Genomic DNA, 25,631 nt, shown 5'->3' on the forward strand with positions numbered 1-25,631 from the left:
GCAAACTATGTAATACTAGCAGAACCGGATTGTATGAACACTCTGCTACTATAATGCAGTAGAATAAACTTTATACGGTTCTCAGTTTATCACTTGAATAAGTTGTGATAATTGCGATACAAAGTGTATAATTAGAAGTTACCATTTTAAATAAACATCACACTATCCCAGTGCTGCATCCTCCAGGGGTACAGCTATAGAAGGTCATCTGAAGGACAAGCTATGTCCTTGTGTCTTTCAAAAGACTGGTGCCTGCCCAGGAATAAAAGCTCTAGTAAAAGTCCAAAGTACACCAGGTAACTTTTTCAACAATTCTGCCAGGTAGTTGTGTTTCTCTTAATTTTCTTTTTCTTGCTCAGTCTGTCTTTATTAATTACATTTCTCAAATAAATCCAAAATTCCCATTTTATCTCCCTATTCATAAACACCTTTTAGTGTGCGTCCATCTCTGAAATCTTGTTTATTAAGGTGATTCAAGTGCTTCACTGGCCACGGCCAGTTGGCTTTGTGCTCAAAAACTAAACATTAATTCAAAAGATCCTGTGAAATTGTACCAACATTCTTTCAGATAATCAATACTGCCTTATCCTTGAAGATATCAAACAAATAAAATAGGGTTTCCAACCATAACATGTCTCTTTAACGCTCAAAAACATGTTCAGAGATAGAACTTGCATAGACTCTACATTGTCTACAAACTTATTACAAAATACATTGCCCCAACTTTCCTAGACGTTTTTGAATCACTACCAGGCAATTCAAAATGACTACACTAACATTAAGAATTACATTTTTGTTGCTGTTGTTGTTGAATGCCTAAAGAGGTCAAACATGGAGGTGAATGCACAGCATATATTGTGCATCCTGATGACACTTTGTTTGATGGACTTGTTAATTGAAAAGCAGTAAGCCATCAGGTTGACCTACGTAGAGGTAGAGACACTAATCAACAACCAAAAGGCTGTCATCTAGCCCACCTGTGTGTGTGTGTGTGTGTGTGTGTGTGTGTGTGTGTGTGTGCGCGCGCACACACACGCGTATGTGAAGAGTAATTCCAGTTACCCTGTCAATTAGCCAATTAAAGTAATCTATGTATGTAAACTGATCAGAAGACGTCATCATCATCACAACTGCAGAAACTAGGTTTACAGTTCTATTTCTTACTCTTGTGACCCAGTAAATTCTCAATTAAGCCATACATAATGGGCTCTTAAGAGTAGAGGACCACATTCTCTCATGGTTGAGGTGTTGCAGAATTTCTTGCCCAGAGCATATCTGGTAACTATCTGGTAAAAAAAAAAAAAAAAAAAAAAAAAAAAACGCTTTGAAGATGCAATTAGGTCTGTCGAAAATAGCCGACCTACAAACTCACAGTGTGTCGTGGATGTGATGCCCCAATAACTACACATGAATATGTGTAGTTATTGGGGGTTATCAGGGTCCTTGGTTTGAGAACAAATTATCCAGTCTGATCTCTACCGTTATTTCCCCTTCCTGAAAACTGTAAATGATGGGAGCTTGTGTGACAAAGAATTTCACCCACTTAGAACTGTAAACCTGTGATGTGACAATAAAGTTTAACATTAATGAATATAATTATCACTTATTATCCTATCAATGTTCTTAAAACAGTCATTTTGCTGCTGAGCCTAAGATGGCTTTTTGATATACACAGTGTATATGAAAAAGTGCACTGACATACACAGTGAAGCAATGTTCACTTGCAAAACAAAAAAATATCACAATTCTATAGCAATCTTGCACCGCAGGAGATGATCAGCCGCCATACACCAATAAACCTTAGGCTTTGTTCAGACTGCAGGCAAATCTGATTTGTTCCTCAAATCTGATCCTGGACCGACGAGTGACACAGATGAGTGATCATCATGCTGCCCCTACCAATAAGACAGCAGGCTGTTGGCACTACTGCTTGCATGAAGGTTCAGATTGTGGTCATGTTTTTATGGACAAGACAGACATCCAGGCTTGACGCTCTGGAAGGAGTGAAGACATGCTTCATAGCACTGGGGGAGTTGGGTCTCCCTCTACACTCCGTATAGGTTACACTGGCACCCTAAGGAGTCACTTAAACCCAGTGTACTTTGTTCAATGGGATTGCCCAGAGCTCCATACTACTGTAGGTCCGCTCCCATTTCACTCTCCACAAAAACAACCGATCGCCCCCAGAATAGGGACGCTAGGGTTCATGTGGTTAACTACAGGACACAAGTGTTATTCTCTTCACCCTGTCAGAATAAAGAGTTTTGAGGAAAAGTGAAAGATAACAATGTGTTGCCTCCAGTCCACACCACCGATTGGATCTATACGCTTTAGGCACGGCTGCTGTCGAAACTTTACTCTTTGAGGTTGCTGCTGACTCTGAAACGCATAAAGGCACTTTCCTTTTGAAGTCAACATTCTCTGCCAGCAAGTGTCCTGTTCTATTAATTCTCATTCTATCGAGTGGCGTCTTCAGGACAAAATAAGGTGCAGATGTGCCGCAAGGTTGGTGAAGGGCGGCAGAGAGAATGGTTATTCCCCCGAGTCTTGGCTGTCAGGATGAGGCGTGTACTTCAGTCGAAACATCCCTGCAAAATACAACAAGGAAAGAAAGACGTTATTATGAGGCTCTAAATTGTGCGGGTGCTGTACAACAGTGGTTCTCAAACTTGGGGTCGGGACCCCAAGTGGGGTCCCCAAATTATTTTTTGGGGTCCCCAGATGATTAGCTTAATGTAATTTTCTTCCCTCACTCAACGGTAAACAAACGAACACACAGTATAAGTGTATACAGGGTGTCTGCACATTTATAGTGACAATTTAAGGACTTTCAAGACCGTTTTAATACCAAACTGGCCAAACAATTAATTAAGCAAGAGACGAACATTAGCAGTAAGCAAGAGGCGAACATTAACATTTAGATATACATGCTTACAACGCCTCGCTCTGCGAGGCGTTGTGAGCATGTAGATCGGCTATTTTCACAATATTTAACTGCGGAACCGAGTCACATTAAATGTAATACCTACAATTCCAAGTGCTTGTCAGGGTGGGGGTCCCCAGTTCAAATATGTTTATTTTGGGGGTCACAGCCTAAAAAGGTTTGAGAACCCCTGCTCTACGATATCTTGAAACGTGAATGTAATTTATGGAGCCGTTCATTGTCTCACCTTGATGTGTAGAATCCATAGCTGGCTGTTTGCAGTCCTGAGCCCTGTGTCCGCTGGCCCCGCAGTTATAACAGGACAGGTTCCCTGCTGCCCGCTTCTGGCCTCCATTTCCCATCAGGCCGTGGGGCTGGTAGAGGCCGAAGCTGTGCTGCTGGTCATGTGCCACCGGGCCGTGGTGGTAGAGGGGCGGTGGCGCCACCAGGGGGTAGGAGAAAGGCGCCGTGCCAGCGCTGCTGGAGGTGGCTATCAACGGGCTGAGGTGGAGCAGGGGACCCAAGGTGAAGAGGGAGGGGCCACCGGAGAACGGCTGCAGGTAGCCGGCTGCCGCTGCGGCTGCTGCTGCGTACCCAGGCAATGTCCCATAGGCTCCACAGTTCCCGCGGCAACCGCACGAGCTGCAAACGCACACGGAAGACGTGTGGCCCGAGCCTTGACCGGAGCCATGGCTCTCCAGTGAGGAGGAGGAAGATGAGGAAGAGTGAGAGGGGCTGGAGGCAGGTGGGGGCGGGCAGTAACTGTTGCCGGGAACCGCCGCCATGGGAACGCTGCTGCCGGTTGCCATGGGGACAAAGCCGCCGCTGCTGCCCCCGCAGCTCCCGGACAGAGAGCCAGACTTTGCAGAGGAGGAGCAGGAGAAGGAAGGGAAGGTGGAGGGGGAGGACATGGAGCAAAAAGAGGAAGAGGCAGAGGGATAGGAGTAGTACCCCGAAGGAGAGAGGGACGACGAAGAAGAGAGGTGAAAGTGAAGAGGGGGATGAGAGACGTGATGGTGGCTGTTGGAGGTGGAGGTGAGCGCAGAGCTGGTCTCCACCATTAGACCCACAGCGCCCCCTGCTGGGCCACGACACCCAGCCGAGTCCTGGAGGGCAGAGGAGGGGTGCAGGGGAGAGGAGACGTCCACGTTCAGCCCGTGGAAAAGGTTCTCCAGCCTCACTGCAACGGTCTGCCCCTGACCAACACCTCCTCCTACCCCCGTGGCAAAACCTGGACTAGGGCCAGGCAGGCTGGAGCCCAGAGCCTTGGCCCGGTGGTCCTCTGGGCACAGCAGGGTAGGCCTGGGCTTGCGCGGGGAGGTCATGATGCGCGCTGCGTTTAAACCCGGGGAGAGCAGGGTCTGAGGGTAGCTGGCCTGGACCTGGTAGGGAGACTGAGGGACGTTGAAGGGGAGGTGGGAGCAGCAGGGCGGCGGCGGGGGAGGCGGAGGAAGCGGATCCGTCTGGACGGGGAGGACCTGGGCCGTGGGACGACTGGAGCCTGGGGAGCTGGAGCTCAGCAGAACCACACACGACCTGTCCTTCTCCTGGCCTCCTGCTGCGTCTGGTGGCCCTGACAAGCCTGAGAGGGGAGGGGGGGCAGAGATGGAGAGTCAATGGGTGTTGTTCATCATCATCATCATCATCATCATCATTATATAACCTTTATTTAGACTTTGAGGGACAGGCCCACAATAAAAACACCAGTACTCAACATTGTAGTCATCAATAAATAACAATAATTTTAAAAAGCATGAATCAGAAATTACAGAAATCTAAAACTGCTTAACTAAAATCCGATATTAATTAATGAAAACTAAAAAACGAATAGGGACCGAGTCAGCATGGAACAAATATAAAGAGGGAGCATTCCTGTAATGGCTCTCAAAAATAAGGTTAAGGAGCGCTTGTTTAATTTCCCCGGATGTTTTGGCGGGCGGTTTATAATAATAATAAAAAAAAAAGAGTCTTGCTTTAAATGGGAGTTAATGAAAAAAAGAAATGTGGAAATTGAAGTCATTGGTGGTCAGAAGTGATACAGACACTGGGTTCCACTTCTGCTTTCATTATTTCACTTACCCTTACTCTAGTCTAAATTGCAAATGTCTGTTTCACTGATGACTCACGTCTGTGGATGTCTCTGGCCCGATCAAAGGCGGAGTCGCGGCAGAGCGGGATGCGAGGTGAACAGGGAGAGCTGGAGTATCCAGAGGATGAACTGCTGTCTCTGGGGAGAGGGCCGGGATGGTGCTGGGGCAGGGCGTCCACGTCCACTCTCAGCTCTAAAAACACAAGGTGTCACTGTCCAGTCAATTGAGAATGTGTGTTACTGCACTAAACACTTTCAACCAGGTGTACCGATTTTGGGCATTTTAGGTGAAAAAGAAAAAAAAAACTAAATGTAAACGTCTTTCAAAAATGGTTGCTCTCAGGTGTTGCATGCTGAAAATAGCAGATCTACAAGCTGTGACGGGTTGTGAGCTTGTAGATCGGCTATTTTCAGCATGCAATCAAGTGTAAAATCAGTCATTACGATGCCATCAAGGCCTGCCAAAATACATTTCCGTTGACTAAATCAACTGTAGATTTAGTCGCCTAAAATCTTATATTTAGTCGACTAAAATTAGACTAAAACTAAAACTTTTCAGGTGACTAAATTATGACTAAAACTAAATGACATTTTATTCAAAAGAATAATTATGACTAAAACTAAATCAAAATTTGCTGTCAAAAACAACACTGTTCCAAGGCTAGCAACCATCATCTGACAATGTAAACCACTGTCACACAGAAACCCATTCTTTGTTCTCAATATGTCTGGGAGAGACTAGAAGCAATGTATGGATAGAGCACAAGATTGAAACTTCCCTAAAAACTAAAGACTAAAGCTTTGTGAGCTGGAGTGCCTGGAAAATCTCCTGGTTTAACTTAACTTGACAGAGCCAAAGGTATAGGCCCAATTCATGACTACCGGGAGCTCCGCCCCCACCTCTCCGCCGAGACCTCCGACGAGAATCACAGCCGCACCATTCACTTGAATGGATATACAGCGGATTTTACACATTAAATATTAATTCCGTTTTGGACCCAGAGCTTCGAAATCTCGTCCAATCCGTCAACAAAGGCCTGGATATGCATTGGAAAAATATGTAGACCTTTAAACTTTTAAAACAATACGACAAAGGAATATATAAGGACGCAACAGCAGAATGAGGAAATCGCCTGTCTGCTGGACCTATACAGAGCCGTTTTCACTTTTCACTGATTAGTTTAGAGGCTATTACTCTCCATTACACAAACAACCAACCAGAATAAACTGCTTCAAATGTAGGCTACATGTTTCTTATCATGCCGATTGCTTATAAATCTTATCTATAACATTTGATATCTCTGGCGTGAAATGTTCGCGATTCCTGACAAGTTTAGCTGCCGAGCCGCAGAGGGAGAGGGTGTTGCATCAAATTCTGGGCCCTGGGTACAAGGATTCGCTGTGGGCCCACATGAATGTTCTTCATCGTGGGATTTCAAAAATAGCAAATCTACAAGCTCGCAGCGTGGCACTCAGTGCCGCGCTATGAGCTTGTATATCTGTTATTTTTCAATCGATAAAGTCTAAAATAATTAAGGCCCTTCCACCGTGGGCCCTGGTAAGTCAGTCCCACTTTTCCCCCCCTTGTGACGCCCCTACCCACAGCCTGCAGTCGAAAGCAGAGTTGAAATACAACACTTCGCGTCGCTACCCCTGTTCATTCAGACATTCACAGACGTACATTACATATCAGTTGCTATTTAACATAACAAATAAGGTGTTTGTAGTCATGGGTTATTGTCGTTTAGGCCAATACAGTCCATTCATATTTAAATTGGTTTGAAACGGCTTTCTGTGGTCCAGCAACCATGGACATGTTCCTTATTCCTCTGCTTATATACCTTATATATTCCTATGTCGTATTGTTTTAAAAGTGTAAAGGTCTAAATATTTTTTCCAATGCAGATCCAGGCCTTGTTGATGGATTGGAAGAGATTTCGAAGCTCTGGGTCCAAAACGGAATTAATATTTAATGTGTAAAATGTGTGTACAATCCGCCGTATTTCCCATTGAAGTGAATGAAGCCAATAGCGGCGCGCTGTGATAGTGGCGGAGGCAGCTTTTGGAGGGGGCGGAGCCGGTAGTCGTCCATTGTTGTAAAACTGCCCTTTCATCTGCAAGTGGATATCAAAAGGCTCTAGATTTCCACCTTTTTCTTTCTTCCTGGATGTTATCGTGAAAGAAACGACTCCAGTTTCAACATGACTTTCTTCTTTGCCATACCGAAGACAAACAGGCCAGTAAGTAATCCGTAAAGCCATCAGTGCGAGTCCCTAACACAAATGTGTCACCCACTGGCAAACATTGTGGAAAAAAGACAGAGCCGTGGACAGAATCCCCAGGGAAACAGCGCCCCCTACATAATAAACCGCATCCCCTTAAAAGTGCTGAATGTTCAGGAACATGAACTCAGATGACCGCCGGACATTCTCAGACTGAGAGATTCATCTGTTTCCACTGTATCCAGGGTTCCCACACATTTTTACCAATACTTTTCCATAACGTCTCCCAAATATGTTACCACATTTCCAGGCCTAGTGTGCTATGCCCCAAGAACACACAGTGTAGAAAAACATAATTTGACACAAAAGATTTTATTGAAGACACGCTTGAACATGAACCTCCCTGCCTCTGTTGCACAATGTATCACGTGGTTGACAAAACAACCAAAAACAATTCATGGCCAAACATTTTTCCAAAACACTCTGATTAATTGCAGACCTACTCCGGGCGTAAACTGCTTTTCTCATATTTGTAGGAATTTCATGACAGTGGAAACCCTGTGTATCTCTTCTACTGCACACCAAGCAAAGAACTGTAATGTACCCATCCAATGTGCTGAATATAAGAACTGTATGCATGGGTCTTCAACCTAGGGGGTCCTAAGAGTTATTACAGGGGGTCCTCCAAATTGTTTTGTGGTAGAAACCTTTTTTTCTCCATTTAATAATAACCACTTGAACCCTAGCGTCCATTTTCTGGGAACTTTAGCCAGAAATAGCCGATCTACAAGCTCACAACGCCATTATTATTATTATCATCATCATCATCATATTAATGACACTTTAAATGTTGTCAGAGTGATGTTTGATCTCTTAACCTTGAGATTTGAACTCAGTTTTGTCATTTCACTATCAGCTGCACTAAAGCACCATGTCCACTAGGGGGCAGACATGCATCTACTTGGTCAGATATGTGTTAGAGATTTATACCAAGATCATGGAAGCAATGTCATTGGGTATTCAGGTGTCAATCAACTATAGACAAGACAACCTAGCAGTTACAAGAGGGGGAGGGGCTAAAAGAAGCAGGAAGGAAACTTGAAAACAGAGATGTTTATGAATTAAATAATCTGGTAAATGTTGTCACCAAATGAAGCGGGCCATAAACCAGTGTGGATATATCAGCATGTATGTGTGTTTGGAGCTGGGTTTTCACTCAGTATTTCTACCATAACCAGCTGACATTAATAACTCCCAGATGGACTGGCTGGTCAACTAACACACTAGCCTGGAGGAGAAGAGAGTGTTTGACTGTTTGGGAGACATTTCAGCAGGTTTCTGTGAGTATGGACGCTGTCTGATAATTCAGCCCTAGAATGGCTGTGATGATTTCAGAGCCATTACATTTCACAATGTCACCGACACAGGAGGGCATAGGGCATTTATACTGTATATGGAATACATTAAATCAGTGGTTCTCAAACTTTGAAATTTGAAAGTCTCCCTTTAACTCTGACAGTGTACAAATGGGTTCATTTGGTTCCATTTGTACACTGTCAGAGTTACAGACTTGTATGGGTCAATTAGACCCCCCTAAAGGAACCCACAGAGTCCATGGAATCCACTTGAGAACTAGCCACAAATTGCAACACTAGATTTTATTTTAATCGGATGAATCTAGGGTTGCAATACCTCCCATAGGCAGCCAATGCATCAAAACGTTTTTTTTTTTGCTATCTGATTGTATTAAACGACTTCAAACTCACCAATATCGTGGCTCTATGGAAAGCTTGGAATTTACTCCTGCTATCTGCAAAGTGTTTGTTTCTGAAAAATCCGAGCAGACATGGTTTATTTTCTAAGTGTTGAACTTCGGAAGCGCTCGTCTTCTATTACGCAGCGTCCCGCTGCCTCCTGCATTATGTAGTCCCCCCAGGAATCCGCGGAGAAAAATGCTTTATTCCGCGGAGAACAATCCTGATTCTGCGGAATTCTGTGGTGAACAATTCTTGATTCCGCGGACATTAATAAACAACCTAAAATGACCAGTTATCAAGCTAAAAATGATATAGTTCTAATAATCAAGTAAAACCCTTCATGAAATAGCTACAATTAATTGTAATTAGTGGTTAGAATAATCAAATAATCATTTTTGAGAATAAAAATCTAATATTAAATCTATTATTTTTTTAATTGTTATTGTTTTTAATAATTACTTTCTGTTGCAAAGACTATATTGTCATGCAAATTAACCAATGCCCATAGTAACCACATTTTAGAGGATAGCCTACCTACTACCTAGTATGGGTGTAATATTTATTTATTCTCTTCTGTATTAGCATTGTTATTGCCAGGACCATTATAGAGGCAGAGAGGAACTATAGATCAGGACACAGTTTCTGTCAGGAACGAATGTGGGACCGGACCAATACAGCGTCAGTGCAACTAGCAGGAGGAAGCTAAGCTATTCCCCAGGCTCTGTATGAAGTGGCCACTTGCCAGACCATGTACACATTGTTTTATAATAGTAGTAATGACTACTCCCGCCGCTCTGCTGCCACTCGCGACCGCTATTCCGCGGACGTCAGAAAAGTCCGCGAACGGCCGAGAAATCCGCGGGTGGTCGCGAATTCCGCGAAAAATTCTGCGATCGCGGAATCGCGGATTCCTGGGGGGACTAATTATGTGACATTTAGAACCAGGTGGTACACAGGACCGCTGAGTGACTAACCACAAGCGCTTCCAATCTCCAGCACTTAGAAAAAATAATCACCTGAAGCCAATTTCTTGATAGAAAGTAGCTCCTAACATTTCTACGGTGGATTTTTCGGAAACAAACACTTTGCAGATAGCAAGAGTAAATTCCAAGCTTTCCATAGAGCCACGATATTGCTGAGTTTGACAATCAGATAGCAAAAAAAAAAAAAACGTTTTGATGCATTGGCTGCCTATGGGAGGTATTGCAACCCTAGATTCATCCGATTAAAATAAAATCTAGTGTTGCAATTTGCGGCTATTTGAGAACCACTGCATTAAAGTGATCCCTGACTAATACGACAAATATGTCTTAATACATTATAATTGTCCTCTATAACTACAATGTAAAATTAAAAACACCTTAAATATTTTATTTCTTCTAGAAATAGCTAATCTTTCACTCAGTAGGGGAAATGCCTGTCACAAGTTGATGATGTCATAAATGTCATGTGTCATTTTTATGGCATGCATGTGCAAAAAAATATTGATTTGATGCTCATATTAACCATAGGAAGTATTAAGTTTGTTTTTATTTTCACATGCATGCCATAAATTCCATAGGGATAGATCACACTTGACATTTATGACATCATCAACTTGCGACGGGCATTTCCCCTATTGAGTGAAAGATTAGCTATTTCTAGAATAAATAAAATAATTGAGGTGTTTTTAATTTTACATTGTAGTTATATAGGACAATTATAATGTTTTAAGACATATTTGTCGTATTAGTCAGGGATCACTTTAAATGAATGTAATATATCAGCCACTCTAGGTGTTGTGGTGTTTTGGATAGTGTGCTTATAGGACCTGCTACCAAAGCTGTGCAGTAGAGGTGATCAGGACTTGTCACTGCATATCAGAGGATCCAGGTACAGACAGTCAGACAGTCAGTCAGTCGGTCAGTCGGTAAGTAGGTACTGGGTTCTCCAGCTCAGCCCTCATCTTGTTGGAAAACTGGTTGCAGGCAGCAGTCTGTCTAAAGTTTTCAGTTCAGAGGAACTCTGAGCACAGACAATACTTTCATTGAGGATTAAAAATCCAAGCATTCAGGACAAAAACAAAATGTGGTTTGTGAAGCTAACTGTTTAAAATGTTCTTTTGGACTGGATGGGTCCTTCATGTCATGTCAGAATCATTAAGAAATGAAAGCAGAGTGATTCTCTCTTACTGTACATATGTGATGCTGCCTTAATGATATGTAAATCGGTCAGTTACATTAGATGTTATTGTTACTATTGGTTGGTTGAAATGTCACTGATAGGCCTGTCACAAGTATGATATATCGACATGTTAGGGGCCCTGGGGCTCCGGCCCGGGACCCCAAGAAAGTGGCACCCAGGCCCTTCAAGCCGTACCAGCATGACAACCGCCACAAGGACCGTCAGCACCAGGAGAAGCGCAGAGGGTCTGTGGGATCAGAGAGACAGCCATCTCCAACTCCTGCTGTTGCTGACAAGGCTGACCGCCAAGCCATGCCGCCACCTCCATCTCCACCAGTTGCCCAGGTGCCCGTGGGCATGCCACAACTTGCATATTATCCGATGCAAGCAATACAACCCCTATATCCAAACCCAGGCTGCCCCCAGCCAGCTCCAGCCCCAGCTCCCACTCCACCTGTGACCTCTGCCCCCCAGGAGGGCAAGAGTGGGAAGCGAAAGGAGAAACGACACTACACTTCTCGCCGCTAGAAGAAGAAGCCAAGTAAAGTTATGTCCTGATATAATCCTTATATGTTAGTGTGGAAAAAGGGCATAAATATATATTGAAATACTTGGTTTAGTAGTATAAAATGCATATATACATTGTTGTTTGTGTAGAAAAGTTCTCATCATTTTATAATACATGAGAAGTAGGTTTTTAGTCAAAAGAGCTGCTGTTTTTCTCATATACTGTATGTAATGTGTGTTTGCAACAAACATGGGACATTCTCACAAGCACGAAAGTATGCCTTGGCACACTGCCAACACAGCTGCATCTACAAGACGCTCTCTGTCTGGGAAACCAACCTGGGACTGAGCGTGAGTGAGACAGGTGCCCGTCCCTCCCTAACGTTCGGGCCGTGCTGTTATCTCTTATCCGAGATAAGAGATATGACATCCTGGGGGAGAGCGTGTTTCCCAGAGACTTCTGAAACTAGGGCGGACACTCCCCAATCTCGAATGAATAGGGGAGTCCTAGCCTCACCTTGACCGTCTCCATTGCGTCAGGCTGTGCATGAGAGGGCATGTACGTGCACAGACGCGTGACAACGTGTGTGTGCTAAAATATGTTCTGTGTGTAAATCACGTCACTGTGACTGCAACGGACTACTGTTTAAAAGAGAATGCTCCGTGTCTATTGTTCAGTCTTGTGTCTGACTTGTTACTTGTCAGGTTGTTTTTTAGTTGAGTTGTTGCAGCTATCCCCGGCCCGTTAGGGGTCGGGGATGGACCTGTTTGTACTTAGTGCAATTTCTGCACCACTTGTTCCTTTTTGTCTACTTAGAGAGAGTTTGACTCTGTTTAGTTGAGTACTTCTTTGTTAATTTTCATCGCCAATTTCTGTATTGGTGAGCTTATAATTTGTAACTGTTTTTATTTCACTAAAGCTTTTTTATTCACTTTTGCTTGGTGTCTGTCTGAATTCATTTTCAAGAGTTAACAACTTTTTAAAGGTTTGACTTTCTCTCCTTCCCTACGGGGAAGGCTGCACTCATGGGAGGAAGGTTTTGAACACCTTCAGGCACTCGAAACCATCTCCTGGCTGTGGGACTGATTGAGACTTTTGGTAAGATTCAACAAGAGTATTAGGTTAAAAGTCTTTTCACCCTATCAGAAGCCAACTCAGCGCGTGCTGAGCTGGTGGGCGAGCTTGACAGATAAAGCACAAATCTCCAAAACCCCTAACCGGATGAACTGATGTTCACTCTGGACGGTTTGTGCTAATAAGTTGAGCTGCGTCTCTCCCGAGCCCTTGGCGAGAGAAGCTACAAGTTCAGACTCACACTTTACACTGTCTTTGTGGTTTTGCATTCTCCATTCAGACCTAAGGTCTACATTTCTAAAGTAAGGTGCATATCTTGGTCTCTAAAATAAATAGTCGCTGTAGAAAATAATAATATTCACCAGTTAAAGAGGGTCTCATTGATAGCTCAGCTTTCATTCAGAGAAGTGTATTTATGTTAGTGTTAAATATGTATATGTATATGTGTAATAGTAGGTTTACACAAGCAAGGAAGGTTATTAAAACTGTTTGTGAACTTAGTACACCTACATAGGTTTACACAAATGGGAAACTGTTTGTGAACTTAATACACTTAATGGGTTTACACAAATGAGAAATTGTTTGTGAACTTAAAGGTGTAGTGTAGTGACAGTGTTTCATTTTAAAAAGATCCGGTAACTTCTTGGGCTTAGGACCTGGGAAGGGTTCCGGGCGGCGTGAGGAGTACTTTAAAAGGTGGAAGAGTACTCAGTAACTCAAGCTCATTACATGGCGTCCCTGGGTGGATATTGATTGATTATTGATTATTGGTTAGTAATTGATTAATTAAATTCGTGTCCACTGCCACATAAAGAATAGCCGAGAGACCCTTGGAATATAGTTATTTACTACGGAAGTAAAGGATAGTTAATATTATCAAGGCTTAAGTGTTTTTATTCACAAAACTCCCCAGAGCGTCGGAGATTTTGAACAGAGTGAAGTGGAGGTCTGTGAGCGCAGCAGACGGCCAGTAATCGGTATCTCCATCAGGAACTAGATAAACTAGCAGTTGAGAACATCTAATAATATTATAACGACTTTGCGACCAACCTAAGTTATTTGGGCATGGACTCCGCCAATCCCACCGCCGCAGACAACGCTCCCTCGGGAGCGGTCGGCGGGGCGAGCCCACATCGGCTCAGCTTAGGTTGGAGAACTCGGTAATAGTACATATTGACCAAGTTCGCAAGACCAGGTGAGCACTGAGAAATGGCCGAAGCTTCGGGTTGTAAACCCCTAGTTAGGGATGGAGAGGTTGCGCCAAGGCATGGGACAGGTAACTGTTGTTCTCGTAAGGAGATGCCCTTTGCCTTGGAGTTGCCAGACATGAAGTGTTGATCTGTGTAGCGCCAGGACGGTCCCCTCCAACTGGGGACAGTGGAGTTGGAAAGAGTGCCAGCGCCTGGTTAGGCGTATCCTATGGTGTGGTGAAGTTGGCCAGGGAAGGCTTCATGCAAGCCTCTCATTCGCCCTGGTGGCGAGGCCTTTACCTTTGGCCCCAAGGAGGGGCCCAGGGGATGTTGAGCATTGGTTTGCCCGCGGTGCTACGTCCTGTATGGACTGCATCGTCCTGGCAGCCTATCCTGTTATGGCCGCTGAAGCTGTGGTCAGATGTTCTTGCTCATGGTTGGGCATTGCCCTGGCCGAATGCAAATGCCAGAGGGGGTGTTAGGGGTCCTGACTGTGACCCCAAGAATATGGCCCCCCTGTCCTTTTAATCCATATGCACTATTTGTACTGCATAGAGAGAGAAATACATGCTTTTGCACACTGTTGACAAAGCTGATCTGTGTTCATGCATCCAGCTAGACAAGGTGGCCTTGAACTAGGGTGACACCTCAACACAGCTGGCCGGCACTAATGAGCTCTTATCTCTTATCTCTCAACGGGAGATATATTTCCCGTGGGAAGAGAGAGGAGGAACCCGGAGGGAGGGGCACCCCCTCCCTAGGGAGGAGCTGTGGCCTGAGGCTCTGTATATAAGGAGCTCCTCAGGCAAGCTCTCGTCACAAACGTCTGCTGACCATCATATGGGACACTTCTCAAACCTTCCTATTCTTTGTGGAGAATTGGAACCTGACGACGACCTAGACATGGCCAGCGAAGGACAAGAGCAGATCATCTCCATTTGCCTGGACGACATGGATGATGACAATCTTCTTGCTAATAACTCTGGAGATACAGGCTGTCCAGGCTGTGTCAGCGGCTGCCCAGCCTGTCCAGATGAGCACATTATTGATTTGCATAATAGCAAACACCCGGAGAACCAGATCTCTGGATATCTCCCAGAGGAAGATCGGAGTGGTGCCTCCACCCCGGCTCCAGTGGATCAACCAGCGGAGTCCTCTGTGCCCATTGCGGGTGCTGTCTGGAAGGTGGTGTTTCCCTCACTTCTGGGGGACCTCGCTGACGATGAAGACTACGAGATGCCCAGGATGCAGCTATATGGCATCAAAGGCAACAAGATCAACGACGATGCCCTGAAGGTTCCTCAAGTTTGGGAGCAGATCGCGGGCATCAGACGAGGACACCTGTCCAACAGAGAGCCGTTCCTGACACCTACTTGGGAAGACTACGTGTTACTGAAAGGCTACTCCATCAAGAGATTGGTGAACTATTCCCGCCTGATAGGAGACAACTGGCGCTCTATCGTGCCTGCATGTGTAACCATCTACAGGGTGATGGTGAGTTCTCTGCGTTACCAGGCGGGCCAAGTGTGGGCCACCATTGAAACTCAGGGATCAGGGCAGAATCGCTTTGGTTGCCTGGAAGCCATTTTGGGAACTCGCATAGTTCGAGGAAAATGGGAGAATGGACAAACAGGAATCCGGGATGCCTACCGAGATCCTGCCATATACCCATCTGATGCTGTCGCAGCTGCCATTGAGGCGAAAGCACGAGAGGGGAGCCAGGGTGCCAAAGGGGGTGTTAGGGGCCCTGGGGCTCCGGCCCGGGACCCCAAGAAAGTGGCACCCAGGCCCTTCAAGCCGTACCAGCATGACAACCGCCACAAGGACCGTCAGCACCAGGAGAAGCGCAGAGGGTCTGTGGGATCAGAGAGACAGCCATCTCCAACTCCTGCTGTTGCTGACAAGGCTGACCGCCAAGCCATGCCGCCACCTCCATCTCCACCAGTTGCCCAGGTGCCCGTGGGCATGCCACAACTTGCATATTATCCGATGCAAGCAATACAACCCCTATATCCAAACCCAGGCTGCCCCCAGCCAGCTCCAGCCCCAGCTCCCACTCCACCTGTGACCTCTGCCCCCCAGGAGGGCAAGAGTGGGAAGCGAAAGGAGAAACGACACTACACTTCTCGCCGCTAGAAGAAGAAGCCAAGTAAAGTTATGTCCTGATATAATCCTTATATGTTAGTGTGGAAAAAGGGCATAAATATATATTGAAATACTTGGTTTAGTAGTATAAAATGCATATATACATTGTTGTTTGTGTAGAAAAGTTCTCATCATTTTATAATACATGAGAAGTAGGTTTTTAGTCAAAAGAGCTGCTGTTTTTCTCATATACTGTATGTAATGTGTGTTTGCAACAAACATGGGACATTCTCACAAGCACGAAAGTATGCCTTGGCACACTGCCAACACAGCTGCATCTACAAGACGCTCTCTGTCTGGGAAACCAACCTGGGACTGAGCGTGAGTGAGACAGGTGCCCGTCCCTCCCTAACGTTCGGGCCGTGCTGTTATCTCTTATCCGAGATAAGAGATATGACATCCTGGGGGAGAGCGTGTTTCCCAGAGACTTCTGAAACTAGGGCGGACACTCCCCAATCTCGAATGAATAGGGGAGTCCTAGCCTCACCTTGACCGTCTCCATTGCGTCAGGCTGTGCATGAGAGGGCATGTACGTGCACAGACGCGTGACAACGTGTGTGTGCTAAAATATGTTCTGTGTGTAAATCACGTCACTGTGACTGCAACGGACTACTGTTTAAAAGAGAATGCTCCGTGTCTATTGTTCAGTCTTGTGTCTGACTTGTTACTTGTCAGGTTGTTTTTTAGTTGAGTTGTTGCAGCTATCCCCGGCCCGTTAGGGGTCGGGGATGGACCTGTTTGTACTTAGTGCAATTTCTGCACCACTTGTTCCTTTTTGTCTACTTAGAGAGAGTTTGACTCTGTTTAGTTGAGTACTTCTTTGTTAATTTTCATCGCCAATTTCTGTATTGGTGAGCTTATAATTTGTAACTGTTTTTATTTCACTAAAGCTTTTTTATTCACTTTTGCTTGGTGTCTGTCTGAATTCATTTTCAAGAGTTAACAACTTTTTAAAGGTTTGACTTTCTCTCCTTCCCTACGGGGAAGGCTGCACTCATGGGAGGAAGGTTTTGAACACCTTCAGGCACTCGAAACCATCTCCTGGCTGTGGGACTGATTGAGACTTTTGGTAAGATTCAACAAGAGTATTAGGTTAAAAGTCTTTTCACCCTATCAGAAGCCAACTCAGCGCGTGCTGAGCTGGTGGGCGAGCTTGACAGATAAAGCACAAATCTCCAAAACCCCTAACCGGATGAACTGATGTTCACTCTGGACGGTTTGTGCTAATAAGTTGAGCTGCGTCTCTCCCGAGCCCTTGGCGAGAGAAGCTACAAGTTCAGACTCACACTTTACACTGTCTTTGTGGTTTTGCATTCTCCATTCAGACCTAAGGTCTACATTTCTAAAGTAAGGTGCATATCTTGGTCTCTAAAATAAATAGTCGCTGTAGAAAATAATAATATTCACCAGTTAAAGAGGGTCTCATTGATAGCTCAGCTTTCATTCAGAGAAGTGTATTTATGTTAGTGTTAAATATGTATATGTATATGTGTAATAGTAGGTTTACACAAGCAAGGAAGGTTATTAAAACTGTTTGTGAACTTAGTACACCTACATAGGTTTACACAAATGGGAAACTGTTTGTGAACTTAATACACTTAATGGGTTTACACAAATGAGAAATTGTTTGTGAACTTAAAGGTGTAGTGTAGTGACAGTGTTTCATTTTAAAAAGATCCGGTAACTTCTTGGGCTTAGGACCTGGGAAGGGTTCCGGGCGGCGTGAGGAGTACTTTAAAAGGTGGAAGAGTACTCAGTAACTCAAGCTCATTACACGACATCATAATCGTCTCCATGTTGCAAAAGATATACAGTAGCTATGTACTGTTATATCTGATCCACAGTATAAGCTCACAATGCATCGCAATGCGATACGTTGTGAGCTTGTAGATCGGCTATATCCGCTACTTTTAATTTTGACCACATGAACAATATCGATGTAACTAAGACATTCGATTGGGTACATATATTTTAAATGGGCAGAATTACAATTAACACATATGGTGCCAACCCCGAGTTTCCCGAGTTTGTATTGGTACTAGTGCTGTGCCAACCCCGAGTTTCCCGAGTTTGGGCCGTTTTTGAAAAAAAAAAAAATTCAATTTTTTTTTTTTCAAAAATTTTCTTTGGACCTCCAGAAATGTATTAGGCATGATCGCGATCGCGAAATTGCATGTTTAACCCCCATACCAACCCATTCTTTCAAACATGGCAGCCATGTTTGTTTACATCTGAAGAAAACATAATGGCTGATAAATCATGAATGCCTGCACGGATTTCCAAGTGGATTTTTTTGTTTGAAAGCTGTGAACAGCATCTACACACGTGGTGCATCATCTAGGCATGGGCGTGCACTTTTTACACACTTGCACAATTACATGGAAGTCTATGGTAACCATGGCAACGCGGGACATTGGCCGGAAAAAATCATTGCAACATAAGTGTTAAAATAAGTTTTATGTTGAGGGCGAGGCTATACTTCCTCAATTTCCTGGTCAGTGCGAGTCAGCCTAGATGCACTGCTCTCTCTCCCTCTGCCTGTGTCAGAGGATTTATTTTGGTTAAACTAATTAAAACATGTATTTTCGGGGGGAAACGCCCCTTTTGCATTGAGGACGCTGAATCCATTTCTGAATTTTTTTTAATTCAAAATTGCCGTTTTAAACCGAAAATGGCCATATGCCAACTTAAATTGGGATGATTTTGATACTTTTTTGTTGATTTATAAAAATTATAAATGTGGTTATTTATATGCTTATACATTATCTGCATTTCAAAAGCCAAATATAGACAATCCACACTAATTATTAGAACAATTACTGCTAATTCATAATTTGGAAAATATGCAATAATGAAGCAATGAAAAATCTTGTTTTTATATTGGTACTTTAAATAGCAATAATGAGGCTATGAAAAATCTTGTTTCTATAATGGAAGTGAATGGACAAAAAAGTCTTCCCTGGCTTTTTTTCCCCACCTAGTAACAGAGCGACATGGGGCGGGACTTGACAAGGAGTGAATTATTGGCCAGTGATATATATCGGACCAGTTACCCATATATGGAGACCCCAGCATGATAGTCAACAATGTTATGTCAAAACATGCCCATATATGGGTGTTACCAAATATGGGCATTCCCAGATATGTCCTTAATATTGATGACATTGGGACAGGGATCTCCATATATTGGCATAAAACATATGTTAATTAGTAAAGCCAAGCAGGGCCATGGCGACTTAGGGCCTGGGTTTGATGCCTGGAGATTAGGGATGGTCCGATCAGGTTTTTTGGAACCGATCAGCGAGCACCGATCACAAAAGTTTGATCACCCGATACCGATCAATCACCGATCCGATCAAGTTATTATTTATATTTTCTAAATGTTAATGTTTTAACTTTAATTCATTCATTCACTCATGAATTCATTTATATATTTGCCTTATTGTTATTTACCAGCATTACTATGTATTTATTATCATAGCAGTATGAGCACAACTAATTATTCCTTCAGCACTGTGGAAATCAATACCCCAAAATGGCCTCAAGTGGGCATACTGAACGGCTGGTTGATCGGATGCACCGATCGGATCGGATCGGTGAATTTACCTTTTGATCTAAACCACCGATTATCGCCGATCACGCTTTGATCCGATCCATTGCCGATTGATCGGTAACATCACTACTGGAGATCTCCATATATGGGCATTAGGGGGTACCTTAACAGGGCTTCATCTGGGAATGCCCATACTGTATATGGAAATTGTATTTATTTTATCCGTTATCAATATATATATCCATATACATATATGGACTTAAAGGAGCTATAGTCAACTTTTTCTTGAAAAACGGATGCTAAAATAAAAATTATGTTTCGAAAATATTTTATAAAAAAATAAGCTTCATATATGTGTTTCAATTAAAAAATGACCACAAAAAGCGTAAAATAATGATAAAATAATCATTTTGGCCCTTTGTTTACATTTACAGGGCCGGTACTTTGTTTACATCCTAGTCTGTAGACTAGGATGTCAGCCCTACAATGAAAAAGTTGACTATAGCTCCTTTAATATTAATGTTTTCGGGAAGGTAGGGTGTAAATTATAGTAAAGCAGGTTAGGTCAGTTAGGGCCTGGGATTGATGGCATCAGAAATCTCCATATATGGGCATAAAAGGGATTTTGTTTATTAAATGCGACCTACGGTCACAATTAGTTGATTGTAACTCAACAGTTTTTCTCTCTCCATCCTCTACCACTCAGGTTGAAGAGCGCATCGCTGCATGTCTGGCTGACATCTCACAGTGGATGTTTTCTTCTCACCCCCACAAGCTGAACCCAGACAAGATTGAGCTTCTCTTCTTCCCAGGTAAGTCCTGCCCCATGCGGGATCTCACTGTTTCTATCTCTGGTGACTTCGGTTCCAACAGCCAAGAGCCTTGGTGTTGTCCTGGAAGTCATTCATTCATTCAGAGCCTTGGTGTTGTCTTGGACAGTCAGCTCTCACTCAAGGCACACATTGCAGAGGCCACTCGATCCTGTAGGTTTACACTCAATATCAAGGGTCCCCTAACTTTTCAACTTTTTTTCCTCAAATAATCACATTTGAACTGGGGACCCACCCTTACAAGCACTTGGAATTGTAGGCATTACATTTAGTTTGACTCGGTTCCACAGATAAATATTGTGAAAATAACGGATTTACAAGATTACTTGTATTATGCCACTTGATAACTAGAGGTAGAGTCTTCGTCCTCTCCTCCCGCCCAATGCTCCACGCTGACACACTCAACGTTTTGAGCTTGTCGATCTGCTATTTTCACAGTATTTAATATATGTGGAACCAAGTCAAACTAAATGTAATGCCTCAACTCCTACAATTCCAAGTGCTTGTCAGGGTGGGGGATCCCCATTTCAACTATGATTATATTGGGGGTCGCGGTTGAGAACCACTGGACTGACAAACTAGCCTGGAGGAGAAAGAGTGTCCCTTCCACATTGTGCTCTTAGTGACTGACCTAGATATGACGACTATGCAGATGTACATTATCTGCTGGTCATTCTTGTGTTTTTGTTACTTACTGTAATTCATGTCATTTAGACTGATGCTAGGTTCATTGTTTACCTGCTATCCCGGCATGGATCCATTCTGATGGATTTCATAGACTTGTTTGACAGCACTGTCATCATTGTTGTGTAGGATTCATGTTAATGTGTATTCTCAGACATTTAACATGACCTTTGGCTACTTGTATTGGTTCTAACATTGGTTTTCCCCTCTTCACCAAATCTCTGCGACGTGTTGTGAGCTTGTAAATCGGCTATTTTTGGGACCCACCAGAATAGGGATGCTATTGGGTTCAGGGTAGTTCCTATCACACAAAGATATTGTGCCCCCCTTAGGGTCCCGGACTCCCTGTTGAAGACCCATGGTTTAGCACTACACTGTCTCTACTGTATGTGATCCTAGTTTACTGACACACAACTACGCCGTCTCTATGTGATCCTAGTTTACTGAGACACTACACTTCTATGTGTGTATGTATGTGTTTACTTTGCTTAATGTAAGTCGCTCTGAATAAGAGTATCTGCTAAATGCCAGGTTTTCACCTATTGTTTGATTGTGATGTTATTTATCAGTGGTGTAGCGTTACAGCCCCAGTGCAGGCTATAGATAGATACCTTTATTATCCCAAGGGGGAAATTCAGTTGTCCAGTTGTAGCACAGCAGTATACAGTTATTTACAAAGTTACAGAGAAGTAAGAAAAAAGATATATAAGAGGAAAAAAACAAGAGCAGTACAGTACCAATAAAGAGAAGGTGCATCAATAGAGGGGGCGAATAATATATAAGTATATATAGATAAAGTGTCTTACAAAAAACCGTAGCAGTCAATGCTAGTTAGTGCAACAAGTATCTCACTGCCATTGTTAAACAAAGCAAAATACTCAGAAACTACCAACACAACCTAATAGTGCAATGTCAAAAATCAGTGCGAAAAAAACAAAAAAGAAACAGCTCAGAGAAGAAGAAAATATAGGAAGCGTGTCACCGCAAGACGCACATGAGCACTCTCCCTGGAAGGTCCATATCTGGCTTTGTCCGGGCTCTGAAGCGTGGCCTACATCTGGCCTACTGTACATCTTGGCACAAAGCGCTCAAATTTTGTTGTACGTCCAGGGTCACATTGGCCAGGCTTTGACTCAAGGCCGATTTGATTTAACTATAATCATCAATATTTAATATCAATGGTCTTTTGTCAGGTGTGTGCTCTGAACAAAACACAAGTAACTCACATTATCAAATGTAACCAGACGTGAAAGGTAAAAGAAAATCAACAAAGTAGCCTTTCTTTGACCCCTTCAGATTGAGAGAACAGGGAACAAGGAATCATGAGTAATTATACTATAAAATATTTTAGTTTGATGGTGTTGATGGGCCGTTTATAGTACAATTTAGGAATGAAGCCGCGGGCCGTATAACATTTGTCCTCAGCAGGATTATAGATATAACTGTCTATAGCTATAGGGTCTGATCATTATTGTCTCCACCAGCCGAAGGCATGGGGGAGAGTATGTTTTCCCCTTCGTCCGTCCGTGTGTCCGTGTGTCCGTCCGTGCGTCCGTCCGTGTGTCCTCGCAGTTTGTGAGCACCTAATCTCAGTCGCCGTTGGCCCGGTCGCTGCCAAAGTGAGCACACACATTCCCTGGATGCCAATCTAGAACCTCTGCCCTAAATTTTTCAAATGGGCCTTTTCTAGCCCCACCTAGTGGCCGATGTTCGCAAAACACATTTCTGTGCACTACTCTTACAGATATTGTCCAAAAATCCTACAAATCGGTAGGCAGTATCTCGACAGTCATGTGATTGACACGGATCTGTCCGATTTTGCATATTCCATCCTGATTGGCTAAGATTGGCTTCCAAAGTTTGTATGATTGAGCCGTTTTGAACAAAATGCCTCAAATCCCAAACGCAAAGTGCAATTATCATGAAATCGCGCACACACGTTCCCACTAGGTCAAGGAAGAAATGCCACTTATTTTTTTTTAAATCAGCCTCATGGTGGCGCTATAACAGGCCGATTTGTGGTTTTACCTATAACTCTTACCGATCAGTTTCAAACTTTGTAAGCGCACTCCCTAGAGGCCAAGGAAAAACCCTTTCCCTGCATTTTTCACATCAGCCTTTTATAGCGCCACCAGGAGGCCGACTTATGTAAAACACATTTTTTCCTATTATTCCTTGAGATTTTATCCAAAAATCATGCAAATTGGTACACAGTATCTCTATAGTCATGTGATCAAGTCCGATCCGTCTGATATTTCATATTCCATCCTAATTGGCTAATATTGGCTTCCAAAGTTTGCAGGATTGCTCCGTTTTTGAACAAAATGCCTCAAATCATCAACGCAGCTTGCGATTAGTGTGAAATTTGCCACACATATTCCCACTATAGGTCAAGGAACAAATGCTACCTTTTTCACATTGGGCTGTTATAGCGCCACCAGCAGGTAGACTTTAGCAAAACACATTTTTGGAACACAATGCTTCAAATCATGCATGCAGCGTCCGATTGCCATGAAAGGTCTAAGGTGAAGAACATATGCCACCCTTTTTACATTGGCCTATTATACAGTGGCACCACCAGGACGACTGGCCTGGTGGAGACCTGTGCTCGGAAGAGCACTGCTTCTAGTTCTACTGTTGAAATTAATCGATAATAAATATCACTGTGCATCAGTTTGTGACCTGTGGCCTTTGTGTTTGACCTTCAGGGTGGATCCACTGTTGAGGGAGTGGATCAGGATCCTGATGCCCACCTCTACGAGACCACACCATCTTGAAGTGTTACCAGAGGGTAAGAATTTAACCCACACACCACACAAATATATCCTAACACCACAAGAACTTACCCTAACATCAAAGGGCCATTCACACTATAACTATATGACTATATGGTTCACTGTATTCCATAGTGCTCAGTGTGAACTGCCCTTAACACCACAAAACATCACTATTTGGGACATTGTAAATGGGTTCTATACGCCCATATTGTTAATGTTATTTTAATTGAATGGTTAATTGGAAATGTTATTAATTAATGTATTATTGTCTCCACCAGCCGAAGGCATGGGGGAGAGTATGTTTTCCCCTTCGTCCGTCCGTGTGTCCGTGCGTCCGTCCGTCCGTCCGTGCGTGCGTCCGTGCGTCCGTGCGTCCTCACAGTTTGTGTGCACCTAATCTCAGTCGTCGTTGGCCCGGTCACTGCCAAAGTGAGCACACACATTCCCTGGATGCCAATCTAGAACCTCTGCCCTGAATTTTTCAAATGGGCCTTTTCTAGCGCCACCTAGTGGCCGATGTTTGCAAAACACATTTCTGTGCACTACTCTTACAGATTTTTTCCAAAAATCCTACAAATCGGTAGGCAGTATCTCGACAGTCATGTGATCGACACGGATCTGTCTGATTTAGCATATTCCATCCTGATTGGCTAAGATTGGCTTCCAAAGTTTGTAGGATTGAGCCGTTTTGAACAAAATGCCTCAAATCCCAAACGCAAAGTGCAATTATCATGAAATCGCGCACACACATTCCCACTAGGCCGAAGAAGAAATGCCACTTCAAATTTTTGAAATCAGCCTCATGGTGGCGCTATAACAGGCCGATTTGTGGTTTTACCTATAACTCCACCGATCAGTTTCAAACTTTGTAAGCGCACTCCCTAGAGGCTAAGGATAAACCTTTGCCCTGCACTTTTCACATCAGCCTTTTATAGCGCCACCTTTGGGCCGACTTATGTAAAACACATTTTTGGATATTACTCCTTGAGATTTTATCCAAAAATCACGCAAATCGGTACACATTATCTCTATAGTCATGTGATCAAGTCCGATCCGTCTGATATTTCATATTCCATCCTGATTGGCTAATATTAGCTTCCAAAGTTTGCAGGATTGCTCCGTTTTTGAACAAATTTTGCCTCAAATCATCAACGCAGCTTGCGATTACCGTGAAATTTGTCACACATATTCCCACTAGGTCAAGGAACAAATGCTACCTTTTTCACATTGGCCTGTTATAGCGCCACCAGCAGGTAGACTTTAGTAAAACACATTTTTGGAACACAATGCTTCAAATCATGCATGCAGCGTCCGATTGCCATGAAAGATCTAAGGTGAAGAACATATGCCACCCTTTTTACATTGGCCTATTATACAGTAGCACCACCAGGACGCCTGGCCTGGTGGAGACCTGTGCTCGGAAGAGCACTGCTTCTAGTTGATTTTGTTTTCCTGTAATAATCATATCTGCTCTCCTCCCAACAGATACACACACACACACACACACACACACACACACACACACACACACACACACACACACACACACACACACACACACACACACACACGCACCCACACACACTACTAATTCCTTTTGACAGGCGTTTATTAATATACATTTGTGTCAATAAAGAAATGTAATCAAAACCCACCTTGTCGTGTTTTTTGACGACATAGGGTTAGTTAGGTTTCTTTTTTTGATAGTATTATTAC

General features: G+C 43.6%; 1 protein-coding gene across 1 annotated transcript in view; it reads right to left on the minus strand.

Annotated features, from left to right (window-relative positions):
* Positions 1 to 2,453: 2,453 nt before the first annotated feature.
* The window catches only part of zcchc14 (zinc finger, CCHC domain containing 14), a gene marked incomplete at its 5' end in the record, with an annotated part of 68,053 nt that continues 44,875 nt past the window's right edge, over positions 2,454 to 25,631 (minus strand). The window contains 3 exons of the mRNA XM_080737234.1: positions 2,454 to 2,588; positions 3,171 to 4,505; positions 5,050 to 5,205. Coding sequence (XP_080593360.1) covers positions 2,533 to 2,588; positions 3,171 to 4,505; positions 5,050 to 5,205 — 1,547 coding nt within the window. The 3' untranslated portion in view covers positions 2,454 to 2,532. The remainder of the gene's footprint in view (positions 2,589 to 3,170; positions 4,506 to 5,049; positions 5,206 to 25,631) is intronic.

The sequence above is a fragment of the Nannobrachium achirus genome (assembly GCF_963921795.1).
Source record: "Nannobrachium achirus genome assembly, chromosome: 11".
Classification (NCBI taxonomy): domain Eukaryota; kingdom Metazoa; phylum Chordata; class Actinopteri; order Myctophiformes; family Myctophidae; genus Nannobrachium; species Nannobrachium achirus.